The sequence below is a fragment of the Rhinolophus sinicus genome, chromosome 1, assembly GCF_057876585.1.
Source record: "Rhinolophus sinicus isolate RSI-liver-muscle chromosome 1, RSI-T2T, whole genome shotgun sequence".
NCBI lineage: Eukaryota > Metazoa > Chordata > Mammalia > Chiroptera > Rhinolophidae > Rhinolophus > Rhinolophus sinicus.
In genome coordinates this window covers 11371880-11388961 of record NC_142501.1, presented here as the reverse complement: position 1 = coordinate 11388961, position 17082 = coordinate 11371880, and the positions used below count along the sequence as shown (strand labels likewise).

Here is a 17082-nt window from a genome sequence, read left to right as displayed (position 1 = left end):
TTCACAGAGGAGATGATATTTGCATTGCGTCCTAGAGAATGAGATAGCAATAATAACTGAACCATTCAACCAGCCCTTCAGACAAAGGAAAGTCCCAGATGCCCTGGGCCCTGGGCAAGGTACATCATTGGGCCTGGCTGCAGCATTAGGGCCTGTGTCAGGGGTCCCAAGACCATCCCCAGGTTCAATGATTCACCAGGAGGATTCACAGAACTCAGCATATAGTCTTACTTATAGCTATGACCTATTACAGCCAAAGAATACAAAGCAAAATCAGCAGAAAACACCTGGGACGAAGGCCAGAGAAGACCAGGCGTGAGCTTGGCCTTCCCGAGTGAAGTCACGTGGCAGGCACTCCATTCCTCCAACAACAACTTGTGAAAACACATGTGAGGTGTTGTCAACCAGGGAGCTCAGTAGAGATTCAGTGCCCACAGTTTTTACTGGGGGCTGGTCACATAAGCACCCTCTACCTAGCACGTACGAAAATTCCAGAGTCCCAGAAGGAAAGCAAGTGTTCAGCGTAAACCACACTGTTTGCACAAACAGTTTAAACTCAGCGAGCCATTCTTATCAGGGTGGCAGGGACGCTCCCAAAATCCAAGTTCTCAGACGCCAGCCAAGGGCCGAACTTGCAAACAAGCCTTCCTAGGGAGAGCAGTCTCAGACTTGCTATGCTAACACTTTTCTGCCCAGGGAATCATACCTTTCTCCCCATTTTTCTTTTTAAAATGACCCAGGAAATGGTTTTTTATGCCTCAGGTCTGGATTTGTTGAGAAAAATCTAGTTTACCATGGAGAGAATTTCAACAAGTTTCCTAGAAAATAACCTTGAGTTATGCAAGAACCTGTAGGTGGGGGGCGGGGAGTGGCAAGTTCAAAGCAGTTCATTGCAGATAAGTGACTTGCCCAAGGTCACAAAGGGCTGAGTGGCAGAGCTGAAAGTCATACAGCTGAGTCTAGCCCCAAAGTCTGTATGCTACAATAGACAGCTATAAAGGAGCTTCAGATTTGACTGTGAGTTTCCTAGTAGCCTGGGGGAAAAGGGAAACTGAACATATTGCCCAACTGGTCACTAGACGGGAAAAAGCCAGACATTTCATTGAGGAGAAGCAAAGCCCTTCCTAGCACTGAATTAATTTTTCTTTTCTCAAGGGAGAGTTGATGAAAGGGAGTTTGTGGGGGTGGAATCTATGGAGCCCAGCTTAGACTGTCCAGGTTAAGTGACCCTTCACTTTACATGTGGGGAGGTTGCTGATTAAGTACCCATTGTTCCCTGGTGAAGATTCTGTCCTCTAGTAACCATCTTCCTCTATGTACGTGTATATGTGTGTTTCTCTCGGTCTCACTGTCTTTCCCTTTTTATCCCCCAACCCTCCCCCCGTCTCTTTTGCCTATCCCTCCCTTGTTCACACCCTAAATGCAGAGTCTCTGCTACTCAAAACTGCTCATTTTTAGGAAGTGCTGCTGCTACGTCAAGAGCCTACGCATCAGACCCCAACAAGACAGGACTTCCTCCCTACACGGAGCTGGGCGGGGCAAGTGAGAAAGGGCCTGTGGCAGCCGAGGTGACACGTCTCTGCCTGGCCAACCCAACGAGCAGCTGGTCAGTAGGCAACGGGAGCTCAAGCCACCCTTCCCTGGGGGCTTCAGAATGGACTTGTGCCACCCAGGTAAGCACCTGGGGCCAACCTCTCTGGGCCTCAGTTTCCTCTTCTGTAGAATGGGGATAATAGTGCAGGTCTCACAGGATCCTGGAAGGAATCAATGTGTAAACAGATATAACAAGGGTGGGAAATGCAAAAGCAAGTTGATAAGCTCAGGCTAGCTGCCAGGTGTGTTCCAGGGGCCGAGAGTGCAGTGAACAAAACAGGCACTGTTGCTGCCCTCATGAACTTACATTCCAGAAGGGAGAGAGATAGTAAATATATGAATGTCATCTGTCAGGTGGTAACACAGAGACGGAGTGATCCTTGTGGGTTTCTGGAGAAAGAATATTCCAGGAGGAAGGAAAAGCCAGTGCAAATGCACAGAGGTGGCGCTGAGAAAGGTTGCTTGTGTTGAAGGTGACAATGCTGGTGACAGTGATGCCTATCTGGGTTCTACAAGAGCCCCAAAGCCCCTGTTTGGCCTTTTGTGGGGGTGAGGGCGGCCTTTGGGGGCACTGCAGACACCACCTAGCACCCATGGGGAGGGCCAGGAATAAGCAGCAGCGGGCCCATGGCTGAAACTCTCCCAGGGAAGCAAGACTGTGTGTCTGGAGGGAAAAAGGAAAGAAGGAGGCAGTACAGTTGGTGTGGGAGAGAACAGGATGGCGCTGTGTTTCTGTGAGGCAGAGAAGAGGGGCCCAGCGTCTGTGCCCCGTGTCTCAGGATGTCGCAGCATTTCCTGCAATTCCAGAAGACAAGGGCTGCCAGGAGCTGTCTGGTTGCCCAGGTCAGATGCCCTCAATCCTGTTAGCAACAGAAACCTTTCTTCAAACAAAACCTTACACAGAGCAGTCTGACCCCACCCCTTGGGCCTCCCCTCACCCCACCGATCAATTTCAACAACCCCGTTTACAGATGGAACAAAGGAGGCCCAAGAGGGAAACAGTCTTGCTGAAGCAGATCATTCCCCATCTCCCGAACAGGGATGATTGTCCTCATGATGCAAATGAGGAAACAGAGGCTCACTGTGGTGAACTGGAGGAGAGAACTGACTTGTCCAAATTCAGGCGGTCGGGAAATGGCAAAATAGGGACAAGCCCCTGAAAGGAGCGAGAGCCCAGGTTAGCCTGGGCTGTGGTGGGCAGGGGCATTCAGGGGAGGCCAGGAGGCGAGTCACTGTTTTGCTTTGGCTGGCCCTGGAAGGAAATGGATTCAGTGGGGTCAACACAAGCAGTCTGTTGGGAGATTTGAAGTCTCTGTTGACTGGTGCTTTTATAATCCATTCATTCATTCTATACATAGTCCTCTGGTGTGCAGGCCCTGTGCTATGCAATGCTGGGGACAGCACTAACCAACCCTGGGGAGATGCTGGTCTGGGGTGTTGGGGGAAGGGGGACAGATCTGCAGGACAATGACCCAGGGCAGATGTGCAGATGGGCACAGACCTGGAGCATGGAAGGAAGCGACTTTCCACCCGGGCAGGGGGAATCTGGGAAGACTTCCTGGAGGAGGTCAGAGAAGGTCATTAATCTGTTTTCCTGACTGGGTCTTAACCAAAGCGCCTCCGCGGCCTGGTCATTACCTCTCTCTGAGCTCAAATTTGTCATTTATAATTGAGTACTATCATCCCGGCCTGACCTGGGCAATGAATGGGGATTTGGAATCAGCCAGACTTGGCTCGGGTCCCAGCTCTGCACCAACCTGCCAGTGGTCATGATGGGCCTCAGTTTCCCCACCTGTACAGTGGGCAGGTGTGTGATAAAGGTCCCCCCAGTGTTGCCTCCCCTCCTCCAGTCATGGGTGTGTGACATCCAGGAGCAGGTCAAGCACCCTCCCCCACAGCCTGCCAGGAAGGTGAGAGGTCCAGGCAAGAAAGCCCCGACATAACCAAAGATAGCACTGGGCCGGTGCAGCGACTGACTGACCAGCACAGTTAAAAATAGAGGCAGCTCAGCCGCTGGGGGGAAGCCACACGATGCACCCTGCACCCTGCACCAGCAGGGCAGGCTGAGGCTTGGAGCAGGTCCCTCCCCACACCCCTTCTTGCCCAGTGGCCCTCTGCCCTCAGGGCCCCAGGATAGCACCCTCCTCCTGCCCTGGAAAAGAGGAAGCGAGGCCAGCTGTCCTGGAAGTGGGGCTGTAAGCAGAAGGATTTCTAAAAATACGATGGGAAAGAGGAAGGACAAAGGGGAAGTGGAGAGGAGTGGGGCAGATAGTGGGGCAGGCATCAGACCACGCATGGCTGGACTGAGCCCTGGGGGCAGAGGGCAGCCCCAGCCCCAGCATGGGTGGGGTCATAGTTTAAAGGCAGGCCTTGGGAGGTGTGAAAAACACAGAGCCAAGTGGGGGGGAAACAGAGCTTGGGGGGGAGTGGGGGGTTGACGACTGTTATTACCATGTTGTTATTTTTTGTTTTATTACTGTTGTCGTCATTATTATTGTTGTTGTTGTTGTTAAAAATCTACCTCCTGTGCGCTACCCAGTGACTGAAACAGGCCCGGAATCAGAAGCGGCCATTCTCGGGCTGTGTGTTTCTCACACTCCGTGAACCTCAGTGTCCTCAGCTCTGAAATGGGGAGAAACCCCCAATTTTTACCAAATAGGTGAAGGGTGGGAAGGCACCCATGTACCACATGAGGATTGTAGCAGTCTAGGGGCTGTCCCCACTGTCTCACAGGTTCAAATGCACTTGGCCAGTGGCACCTTCCGGGGTCATGACCCCAACAGAGGGGACAGTGGGCCAAGAGTATCCACGACTCCCTGTCAAACCACAAAAGGAGCTATTATATGAAGAGAAATGCAAACAGCCCCCTCACTTCCCCCCACACTGTCCCACCTCCATCCACACCTGTGCCTCATTGTCCCCAGCTCTGTGATATTGGCTTTGTTTAATTTCTTACCCCAAAGGGGCTCAGACTGTAGGCATCATTCTGCGTCTTTCCTTCATTCTCAAGCATGTAACTATGGTCGGCATTTCCATGTCAAAATATGCAGGGTTAGCATCTGTTGGGGTTTTGATGGTTTGTAGGGTGATATTCAGATGATTGACGTCAGGGTTGAGTCCTCAGAAGCCCAGATGGGCCTGGATGTGAATCCCAGCTCTACCCCCTTCCAGCCGTGTCACCTTGGGCAGGTCACTTAACCCCTCGGAGTCTCAGAGGTCTCACGTACAAAATGAAATTAGAAATACCTTCCTTCCAAAGCTGTCATCAGGATCAAATGAGATAGTAGATGGGAAGAGCCTAGAGCACACAGGGTCTGGCACATAGCTGGTGCCCAGCTATTACTCCTGTCCTTAACCAATGGCTGGGCTTGTTTATTGAGCTACGCAGATTCAAGACTTACTGCAGTGAGTGGTGAGAAGGTGAGAGAGAGGATGATGCCCAGACAGAGCCCAGGAAGCACCTGAGAGGAAAAGTAGAGCTCCTGAGCAGAGAGGAGAAGGAAGGGCATTCCAGCACAGGGAACAGCATGTGCAAAACCTGCAGAGGGAGAGAGCACCTGGGAGCAAATGTAGGGCAGCCAGTGAGGCCTCAAGCCTAGGGTGGGGGGCGGGGGGACACAGTGTGCGATGAGGATGGGGGGTACACCAGCAGGACTGATGGGCCCATAAGATTGGGAGTCATTATCCCAAGAACTATAGGATGCCAAGGGAGGCTGGATTGGAAGGGCAGAGTGGAGGCAAGGAGACATGGACAGGCTCTACATCAGCCAGAGACGGGAGCCCACGGTCTGGGTGAGGGGAAGGGCCATGGAAACAGGACGAACACAGATAGGGCTTGGTGAGGAAGGAGACTGTACTGCGGGAGACCCTGCTCGCTGCGCCATTTGTCGTGCGGGGCGTCCCGCGGGGTCTCTGGTCCCGCTCCCCATACAAGAACGCAGGATATGGTGAGGCCAAAAAGGAACACCCACGGAGCCATAGGTAGGGGAGTCATACCACTATATTCTCTCTGGCGGCACTATACTCTCACTGGAGGCTGGATCCCCACTGTCCGCAAACCGCCATCCACACTTGCCAGCCCAGCCGCCGTCTTCTTGCTAGCCCCCATTCTTCCCCTCTCTGCTAGCGTAGCCACAGCAGTTATATTAGTGGCCAATGGCTCACTGGTTACAGCTGACGGCCAACTAGCCACAGCTGATGGCCATCCCATCACAGTTGATGGCCATTTACTACCTGAGCCAGCACCTGTCTATGTGAGGCCGAGAGCCTGGAAACTACTTTCTGGGGCTCTGCCCCCACAGAGACATAAGGGTGAGAGAGGGGTGTGTCTCCAGCTGCCTCCTGGGGTTCCGGCCCGGGTATCTTGGGGACCATCCCACAGCTCGGGAACTCAGAAAAAATCGAGGGGAAATTCTAGGCCTTCCGTTTTGGTCGTAATGACAAGCCCCAATGATAAGCGAGATGACGGCCAGTGCCCAAGGGGATAGAAGGGTCTGAAACTCAGGGTGGGGTTGGAACTGAGGGTGTGCAGTGTGGCTCCTGGCCTGGAAGAGGAGCTGGGAGCTCAGGAGACCTGGTGAAAAGAGGAGTCATCCTAGGAACCAGCTACCAGAGGCCATAGCTCACCTGTTGACCATCCACATTAGGGATTATCCATTGAAATGCTAAAACCTGGCTTCTCTCAGACGAGCAGCCTCTAACGGTGCATTGCAGAAACTGGACTCAGGACACAAGCCCCAGCCAACAGAAAAACAATGGGAAGCATACAAACAAAAGAAAAAATCTGATCTTTCACCCCAGAGTCAATTAGAGGTGCCTGGGTTTTTCCATGAGAGCACTCAGCCTCCCTCCCTGTCCTGACTAAGGAGTTCCAGGTCCCAGCCTCTAGCACTGCTATGTTCTTGCTAATGTCTCCATAGAGATGGCTCCTCACGTCTCTTTTTAGTCCCTGGAATGTCCCCATAGCATGCAGAATGCACCTCTCTTGGGACAGAGTGTTAGGTGTCAGCAAACCAGAGTTCTAATCCCAGCACTGCCATTTCTTGGCTGTGTGACCTGGGGCAAATCACTTCACTCAGACACACTCTGAGCCTCAGTGTCTTAAACGGAAAAAGACTCACTTCACAGAGTTGTGAGGATTGAACGACACAATTTATATGAAGCTGGAAGCATGGAGTAAAAGTTTTTGATCTTAAAGTTTAATGGAACTCTTCTTGCTTTGTCTTCTGGTGTAAGGGCCACTTCCCCCATCCCCTGGAAACCAGGAACTCTAGAGCTGCAGAGCTGCTGAGTTGCAGGAACAGAAAGGAAAACTCCCAAGTGAGTCACTAGGAAACGGTACTGGATCCCCTCCTCCTCTTTGTTCTTGGATCCGTGTAGATGACTGGGGACAAAGCACCGTCTGATGGTCATTAATTTAAGGTGTCGAGGGTATCCTGAGCAATGGTGCCCATCCAAGCAGAATAGCATCTCCAAGCTGGCACCTCAGCTGCACCTCCAAGATGCTGGTCCATCGTTCCACCAACCCAGCGTCTTCTGGTGGGGAAACGCTGACTGGCCCACCAGGTCCTGTGGCCATATGCTCCTCCCACAGCTCCTTTACTGTAAAGAAGGTCCTTCAATCTAATGTAATGTCATGAGTGCTCTGTGTCAGCAGATCAAACCCTCTGGATATCCTTGGCAACTGATGCTGGCCGAGGCTCTGAGGGCAGGAAAGGCTACACCTGTCCAGAACGTGTGTGGATTCCAGTAAAGATGAATTGCTGGCCTCTGCAGCATACAAGGGATGCAGAGTAATCAATTTGCTACCAAGTTGCTAGCTGATCTTCTCAAGAAATAATGAGTCTCTGTTGCTGGCAGGTCAGATATTCAGCAGTGGCTCAAGGAGCCTGAGTGAGTGGATCTATGCATCGCCTCCACCCAGGCCACATGGCTATTTCATTCATGTGCCATTGTACCAACACTGGGCTGGCCAATCAGAGACTGGCTGATGTCAACTGGCCAGGTCATTCTGCCTTTCCTGTGGTAGATGCTTGCTGCGGTAATATAAATGTGCTTTACAAAAATCTTCCCACTCTGTGTCCATTCCCATAGGGCCACCCACTTCCCTCTTCCCCAGACCTATTTGTTCCCAATCTTCCAATCTTTCTCCTTTCCAGCCTCTGACCAAGAAGTGAAGCCATCCTTTACTGCCCATGAATGTATGTATATTCTTACTTCACATCACTTCTCTTTCCACATGAAATGGATGACCAGGTACCCTGCCCATTGGCAGGAATTCTCACCACTGTCTTTCTAGACTACTTTTGAGCAGGACTATATTAATATCTTTCCAGTTTTCACTTGTACCCAAACACTGAGCCACCCATCCTGAAACCAAGCTCAAGCATTTTCATCCTTTGTCAGAAGGTCACAAGGAGGGCACCCATGCAGACTGGATGTGAGCTGAGGGACAGGTCCTGGTGCAACAGAAGTGGATGACACAGGGGTCTGGGCCATCTGTCCATGGGGCTTACTAGAACCTGCTTGCTCTGCTCATGCCTGTTCTTAGGTGAACCACTTACGAAGAACTGCGATTGGGCTTGCTTGACTTTATAACTTAGTGGGTCAGACAGATCCATCTTGGTTATTTGCCCAGAGGAATCATTACCATATATGCTTGCCACAGTGTTGCAGGACCCTTCCTTCTGGGGACCCAGCCTCTCCTTCAATCAATAGGTACTGGGTCTGAAAACTGGCTCAGGTCCAGAAACAAGGCTTTTGATTGCAGTGACTGCCCTATGGGAGGGGCATATCCTTGGGTGAGACAGCTCCATTTGGCTGAGGTAAATTACTGGGGAGGGACTCAGCTATAAGGCATTAGCAAGCTATATTCCTAGCAGCTGGATGACACAACACAGCATCCATTATACATGTGTTGGACCCTTACCATATGTCAGATACTTGCTGGATGTTTGACAACATTCAACTCTTTTAATCCTAACAACCACACTCTAGGTAAGGATTATGGTTCATATTTCACATGATATGGATCACAAATAAGGACACTGTATTGATTAAGTTTCAGGTTTGGCTGCTGTAACAGAGACTCAGAATAATGGTGATGGAGACATTCTCAAAACCTATTTCTCTTTCATTGAAAAATTCAATTGGGTAGTAGGTCAAGGTGAATATGATGACTCTTCTCCACAGATGCCCAAGGCCCAGGCTCCTTTTAGCTTGGTACCCTGCCATTTCAATATGCAGCTTCCATCTTAAAGTCCAAGATGGCTACTCCCCATCTCACATACTAAGGATATCAGGACCACCCTACCACAAGCTCATTTTCCAGCCTCCCTTGCAGCTAGGTATGGCCATGTGACTACATCTGGCCAATGGGATGTGAGGCAAAATGATACACCACTTCCTGGCTGGGCAAATAAATGAATAAATGACAGACATGTGCTCCCATGAAGAAGTAAATTAAAGTTCCAGGGAAGGATGAATGGCTCCAAAAATATTTTATTGAGCATCTGCTGTGTCAGTTTCTTTTTAGCTGTGGAGGATGCAGCAGTGAACAAAATAGTTGAAGTGCCTGCTTTCACGAAGCTAAGAGTATAATGAGTTCAGTAGTGCACAGATCATTTCAGGGTATCTATACCTGAGGGGTAGAAGAAACAGTAATTTGGGTAGGAGAGGAGGGGGAGGAGCTGATTCAGACAAAGTGGTCAAGAAGGGCCTCTTGTGAGGTGAGTGGTTAGCTCAGTTGGTTAGAGCCTGGTGCTAATAAATGACAAGGTTGCCAATTCAATCCCTACATGGCCACTGTGCGTTGCCTCCCTCCTCATACAAAAAGAAAAAAGAAAAAAAGAAAGGCCTCTTGGAGGAGGTGACATCTGAGCCAAGTCCTGAGCGAAAAAGGCAAACAAGTCATGGGTTTCTGAAGGAAAGAGGACTGGGAGAGTTAGCCAGTGTAGCTGGAGCTGAGTGATGGAGGGAGGGCGGTGAGTCAGCCAGTAACCACTGGTTCACCTCTTTCCAGACCCAGCGGAGCTGAGCAGTGGAGAAACCGAGGAGCTTCAGCTAATCAAATGGCACCGGAAGCAGCTTCTGGAGGACATCCAGGTAAGTGCACACTCATACTCACAAATATACATACTCATGTCCACACACACGCACTTACACACGTTCATACTGACACACTCTCAAACCACACATATCCACAAACACTCATACATGCTCACACCCCTCCCACTCACTCCAGAGCCCAGCCTGGTCAGAGAGGGGACCAGATTCTAGCCACACCTAGCTTCAGCCCCAGCCCCCCGCAGTGGGGAAGAACAGAATTCCCACGGGACTTCCCCCACTCCTGGGCTCAGCTGCCAAGAGAGAGCCAGGAGAGTGGGGGAGGAAGGGCAGCCATGGATTAAGCCCCTCCTATGTGTAGAGCCCATCTGAGGCTCTATACACCTCATCGAATGGTAGGTTCTACTCTCCCCTGGGTGCCCTCAATCAACTCTCATCCCCATGATGGGCCTCAGCTTCATCCCTCCTAAAATGGAGACCATTTGATCAACATAACACCAATATATGCCCAGCACTTGCCAGTTCACCAGCTTTTCAGATTTGGCACGTCTGATTCTCAGCAGCCTAGAATGTGCCATGCTCAGTTCTGCCCCGGGGCCTTTGCACTCACAGTTCCCTCTGCCTGGGCCTCTCTCACGCTCTCGTTATGCTCCTCCTCATTATTTCATTCTCAGCTCAAATGCTACCTCCTCCTAGAGGCTGCCCTGATCATGCTGGTTAGCGCTGTTGGGACCCCACCCTCCACCCCGACACACGTCCACCTAAGACTCCAGGGAAGGATGAAAGTACCACAACATTCACTCAGCAAGTATTTAATGAGTGCCTATCATTGCTGTGATCATTTTCTGCACAGTGATTTCATTTCCCTGTGACCACCATGATCTCAATCCCACCAAACTGTGAGCTCCATGTAAGCAGAGCTTGGGTCTGTCTTGCCCACCACTGTATCTGCAGCCCAACAGTTAGCACATAGTAGGTACGCGATTAGTACTTGAGAGTGAGCCCCCATTTTCAGTGGCTCGGCCAAGAGCACATGGACAGGAGCTGACTGGGCTCAGATATAGGCTCCAGGACCCATGCTGTCCCTGGGTCCCAGGACAAGCACCTGGGACCACCCATCCCACAGATCTCAGGGGAGGTAAAGGAGAGTTGGGTGCCTTTTGGGGGTTCTTGCCAGCGCTCATGCTGCTGCCCTGCAGGGGGATGCTGGAAGAGCTGCCCGCTTGCCCATCTGCCCAGTGGTGGCAGTTAGCAGAGTGGGGGAAAGCCGAGACTTAGTCAGACCTTAGATATGTCACTTCACCACTCTGTGCCTCAATGTCCTCTTCTGTAAGTTCCACTGCGATTGCAAAGTCCCTGAGAAGAGGGACTGCGCTCTCCAGTACCTGGTGCACCCACAGTACCTGGCACACAGTGGGCACTGAGTCAGGGGCAAGTGACAGAGTAAATAGATGGATGGAGGGACGCTGGCGAGGAGCTCAGGCCTGCTCGAAGGGCCAGAATCTGTGCCTGCTGAACTGGGGGGAGTGGGGGCAGGTAGTGGAGCGGTAGAAGGAGTTTGGGCACAGGCAGGGCAGATACCAAGTGTGCTCCAGAAAGATGGCAGCTGGGTGGAGGAGGGCTTGTTGGGTGGGCTTGGCTAGTGGGCAGGAGACTTTACAGCTTCAGAGAGGAGAGATGGGAAGGCCAGAAATACCATGGGGCAAAGGGTGGGTACTTGGGAGCTGCCCACTCCAAGTCAGGAGATGCTGGAAGAAAGGGTACAGATAGAGGCGATAGTTGGTCCCAGGATTTTCAGGATATGAGACATCTGGGGAGGGGATCTGTCCGGACAGGGCCGTTTGGGAGTCATGCCCAAGAGTGAGAGTGGTTGTGGGGAAGGGTCCATAAACCCCTTCTGTCCTGGCCTCTGCCTCCTGACTCTCTCTCCCTGTCATGTCCTCCCCACCCCCGCCACCCCACAGAAGCTGAAGGACGAGATTGCAGATGTGTTTGCGCAAATCGACTGCTTCGAGACCACGGAGGAGAGGTGAGGGGCCTGGCCAGGATACCCTGGACAGCTGCCATGGTGGCTTCCTAAGGGTGTTACACATTATGAATCAGCAGAGGACATGCCTAGGCTGGGCCCTGGTAAAATCAGGGATCAGGCCCCCCAAGAGGAGGAGGCAGCGGGGTGTGATAGAAACAGGATGACCCCGAGACTCCATCCCAGCGGTCTGGTCCTTGTTTCCAGACAGCTCCCTCTCTTGAGAAACAGCCCCATCCTCCCACCTCCACCCAAAGCCCCTTTCAACCTACCCTGACCCAGCCCCTGACCAATGGCTGCCCATCCCAGGAACATCCTGGGATGGGCCAGGGAGAAGGAAAACTCATCCCCAAGGATGAGAACAGAGAAGCCAAGGGCCTCAGGGGTCCAGGAGCCCGGCTCGTGGCAGGACCAAGGCTGGTCCATGTCACCCCACCCACATGGTGTCATTCATTCCCCCCCTTCTATAGGAAGACCCCCATGGGCTTTGGACCCAGGGCTGGTCCCACCCCTCTCTGGGCCTCAGTTTCTCCACTTGTGAGATGAGAAGGTTGGTTCCTACATAATCCCCTAGGACCCGGGGCAGATTCCTACATCCAGTGTCCCAGGAAATCCCCACCCTGGCCTTGCCATCCCTTAGTTCCCTGTTGCCTCTGATCTCCTCCGCCTGTTTGGCTCCCTTCCCTGACCCACAAATGCACACGGGCACACCTACACCCACTCCTACGTGGCCCTGTCTCCAGAGTCCCTGGTCAGGCCCTAATTACAATGTAACATTGCCAGAGCACCTACCACCAGCTATTTTCAGCGCTTTTACCTCCCAACAATGCTGGGAGACAGGTGGCAATGTCGCCCCATTTTACAGGCTAGAAAACTGAGTTCCAGATAGATGAAATGACTTGCCCTAAGTGGCTGAGCCAGAAAGCGGTGGGGTGGGATTTGCACCAGGTGGCTGGCTCCAGAACTTGTGCTCTCACCCCCAGCTTCCCCGATTTCTTGCCCACATTCCAAGCACAAAGCCCCTCTAAATGCTCCTTCTGGCGTGACTCTGGGCTCCCCAGGCTGGGGGGCTGGGCCCATTGGAAGAATCTGGTGTGGTAGGTCTGAGAGGGTCCAGACCCTGCATTTCTCATGCTCTCACAGGTGATTCCGACGTGGGGCTTGGGGCCCCCTGTTGGAGGCCCCTAGGGAATATTGGCTCTAGCTGAGGGGTGTCCTCAAGGTCCTCAAGGGTCCTTGGGTATTGGAGCGGGGCTGCCCACACTGACTTCTTCATCTCTACAGCCGGGCAGCCCAGAAGGAGAAGGAGCAATGCATTGGGCGCAAGAAGTTCAACATGGACCCCGTGAAGGTAGGCAGTTTTGGGGGGGCTGAGTCCTGGGGTCGGAGTTGCTGCATGCCGGACCTCTTCACAGTGTTCTCTCATTTCCCTCAACGGGCACAATAACCCACCCTACAGATGAGGAAACTGAGACCCAGCAAGGCTCAGCATCTTGTCCAGTGGCCTGTGGCAGATCACGGCTGGGGCTTCTGTCACACACAGCACAGCAGCCTCAGATATGAGGTGGGAGCCAGGAGGATAGAATAGAGTCTGTGATGTCCGTGGACTCGGAGTCCTTTGACACTAGGCCTCTGTTTCCTCCTCTGTGAATAGGGCATTGGACAGGGGGGTCCTTAGATTCTGGGGCTCAGTCTCCAGAAGTGTCTTCCAGCCACTTGGCTGGTGGGGGGCAGACATGGGGTGCCAGCACAGAGCACTGAGAGCTAAGCTGCTGCTCTCCCCACCCCAACACCTCCCCCACTGGCCTCAGAATAGCCCCAGCCCTCACCCCTCACCCTGCTAGCTGGCTGTGGGGTCTGGTCCTTTCCTGCAGGAACTGAGGCAGGAGGAAGCCACAAACTGACATACAAAGAAGGTGGGGCAGGGCAGCCAAGGGGCCCTGGAAATTTACTGCTCTGGCTTAGAAGGCTGCCTCCTTTCCCTGTCACAGGCCCACAGTGTCACACACCCATTCACCTCCCACAGCTGCAGTAATCAGACCCCTGCCCCCATCCACCGGTGCCACACACACACCCACATATGCACACTAACTCACACTCCCACCCAAGCACCGGGGAGGGGCCACTGAGGGGTCCCCAGGGCCCTCTGCCTGTCACTCAGAGTCCCCACAAATTGCCTCCCATCTTCCAGAAGCTCCTTCTCCAAAAGGAGCAGGGACATGAAGGAACCATCACAGAAAACCAGACGCCAACCCCTGAAACTCCTAAAATTAGGATGACAGACTCCGAGTGCCTGGGTCTTGGGAAGAGATGTTTGGGACGCTGTCAAATTGGAAAAGCAGGTTCCAACGTGGTGGGCGTGGCATGTTCCCACTTTCATGTGGAAGGGGAAGAAAGTCACCACCATGGCAACTGCCTACCTCCGAGCGGTAGAACTTAGGCAATTTCCTCTCCTTTTGATTTAGCTGGGTTTTTTTTCCTAATTTTTATACAATGGACATAGATTACTTGTGAGACAAAATGAAACACTGTTTTTAAATAATGTGAACTTTAAGGGGACAAAAGGAATGGCTAAATCATTGAATCTTAAAATTATGAATTCATGGAATCATTGAAGCATATAATCAAAGAGCATCAGAATGAAAGGGACCCAGGGGAGAACCTGGCATGAATCTGGTTCATTCCAGGAACCCCATCTCTCTTTGCATGCCTCCAGAGTTGGGGAACTCACTACCTTACAAAGGCAGCTTCTGTTAAGGAGGGACACAGCTTCCTAGAACGGGCTGTGCCAGTGCCAGAATGCCAGTCCTCAGGGCTCTGTGTACCACCTCCAGGGCATCCAGTATCTCATTGAGCACCAGCTGCTGACCCCCAATGCCCAGGACATCGCCCGGTTCCTGTACAAGGGCGAGGGCCTCAACAAGACGGCCATTGGCACCTACTTGGGGGAGAGGTAAGGGGGCAAGGCCTTAGGGAGGCAGGGAATGCGGGTGTGCAAGTTTGTGCAGGTGAGAGTCTTTGTGTAGTGCGTGTGTGTATATGCGTGAGTGTGTGTGTGTGTGCAGGTGAGTGAGAGGGTGAATTGTGTAAGAAAAGTCATAATTCCTGGAGCTCGAGGGGGCTACTGATCACTCCCCTCCAGATTCTGAACCAAAACTTTCCTTCTTTCCTTCTTGCCTTCCTTCCTCCCTCCCTCCCTTCCTTTCTTCCTTCCTCCCTTCCTTCTTCCTTCCTTTCTTTATTCAACAAATAGATATTTGTTAGTATCTACTCTATGCCAGGCACTGTTGTAAGCTCTGTATTTATACCAGTGTTTAAAACAGACAAAACTGCCCTCTGGGAGGTACATTGTAATAGGGAAGATAGACCCCCAAACAGGTACAACATGTTAGAAAAGTTTAAATGCTTCAGCACACAAAGCAAGCAGGGAAGGGAGGTGAGAAGTGCTGGGAACCAGGGGCCGAGGGCTGTGATTTCAGTGTGCGTGGGAATGGTCTCACAGAGAGGTGATGTCTGACTGAACTTAAAGGAGGAGAGCAGTGTAGGCATCTAGGGGAAGCGCATTCCAAGCAGAGGGAACAGTATGTGCAAAGGACTCAGGGCAGTAGAACGCTGGCGGAACAGCAGGCTGGTGAGACTGGAAGAGAGTGAGGGAAGGAGGGAGGAAGTAGTAGGTGAGAAGGTGGGGGTCTATGGGAGGGGTCTGGGCAGAGGATGGTCTGAGCGGACTCCTCTGGCTGCTGGGTTGAGGGGGGGTGGCCTGTAAGGGACAGAGTGGAACTGAACCAGCGAGCCAGCAACCCTTCTCCTAGGCTCCCCAGAGGATACATGCCTTCTCCTGAGCAAGCAGGGGACACAGGTGACAAGAAGGGCAGCAATTCCTGACTGAAGAGCTGGGAAGAGAGAGGAAATGGAGTGAGGCGTAGTTGTCTCCATTTTAGATGAGGACACTGGTTTGGGAAAGTCCAGAGGCTTGAGTGGGGTCACCCAAGTAGGCAGTGACAAAGGAAGGATTTGACTCAGGACAAGCCACTCCAAAGCCAGATTCCCCTCCCGGGTGAGAGCAGTGCTGGTGAGCTGGGGGAGTGGCAGGGGCCTGCTCGTACGTGGGAGGACGTGGGTGAGGGGGCAATGTGGAGTCAGACTGATGTGAGCAGACCAAACAGTGGCTGGATCCAGAGGAGGCCATCTCTCCCCTCCTCTCCCTCCCCCGCGTCAACTCCCTCCTGGAGGTGAGTACCAAAAAGTTCCCCGGTGCATCCCAGCCTCCCTTCTGCCCCCTCCGCAGGGACCCCCTCAACCTGCAGGTCCTCCAGGCTTTTGTGGACTGCCATGAGTTCGCCAATCTCAACCTTGTCCAGGCCCTCAGGTGAGTGGTCCAGGGGACAGGGCCCGGCCCTGGAGGGTGGCACAGAAGGGAGGAGCTTGGGGGTCGGGGAATCACGAGCCACATGGCTAATAGCACAAAGAGCCAGGAGCAAAAATGAATGAATGAGGAATAAAAACGAATGACTGACAGTACCTGCCTCATACAGCAGAGGCTGGGTGAGATGATAGCCGTGGACGGCCTGGAACAGCACGTCTCATTACTGCTGCTAATATCACTGGTATTATTTCATTACAGCATTGTTATAACAATATTTAATCTTTGTAATTATTATGACTACTATTACTGCCGTTCCCACTACTTTTCGGAATAGTGCTGGTTTAATTTTATTAATACAGCTTGGTATATATTGCATTATTATTACTTACTATTTTCTAATTAAGAGAGTATCGTTCCTACTCTGATTTTTATCACTACAAGAAGCATGACAGTATATCAGTTAAGAGCACACGCTTTGCAGCCAGGCTGCCCAGTTCATATCCCAGCTCTGCCATTCACCCCTTGTGTGACCTTGGGCAAGTTGCAAAAACCTCTTTGTGCCACAGTTTCTTCATCTGTAAAATGGGGATATTAGTACCAACCTCATACAGTTGTGAGGACTAAACAAGAAAATGCTTAGACTTGGCCCATAGTAAGTGTTTAGGAGTCTTGCTGCTGCTTAGTGCCTGGAAAAGTGGCTCCCAAGAGGGTGCATTTGAGCTAGGCTTTGAAGGGTGAATAGGAGTTTTCAAGGCAGAAAAGGAAGAAGCCACCACCATCCAGGCAATGTGGCCTTCCTTCCAACTACCATGCTTTTTGAGGGAGAGGGGTAGTCCTCAATATTCATTCATTCATTCATTCATTCATTCATTCATTCATTCAACAAGCCTTTTACAGAGCAGTTCCTGGGTTCCCAGGCCTATGAGAGGCCCAGCAGGAGATGTGAGAGGAATAGGCACAGCCCTCGCCCTCAGGGGGTGGAATTTAAAGCTGTGGAAATCATCAACTTCCAGAGCTGGAAGTTTAGGTTCCA

The 17082-nt window shown here is 52.0% G+C and overlaps 1 protein-coding gene across 1 annotated transcript in view; it reads left to right on the top strand.

Annotated features, from left to right (window-relative positions):
• Positions 1–1514: 1514 nt before the first annotated feature.
• CYTH4 (cytohesin 4) overlaps positions 1515–17082 on the top strand; it is a 29631-nt gene continuing 14063 nt past the window's right edge. Inside the window, exons 1-6 of the mRNA XM_019753012.3 lie at positions 1515–1673; positions 9614–9696; positions 11622–11686; positions 12968–13034; positions 14518–14636; positions 15972–16052. Of these exons, the coding sequence (XP_019608571.1) occupies positions 1655–1673; positions 9614–9696; positions 11622–11686; positions 12968–13034; positions 14518–14636; positions 15972–16052 (434 nt within the window). The 5' untranslated portion in view covers positions 1515–1654. The remainder of the gene's footprint in view (positions 1674–9613; positions 9697–11621; positions 11687–12967; positions 13035–14517; positions 14637–15971; positions 16053–17082) is intronic.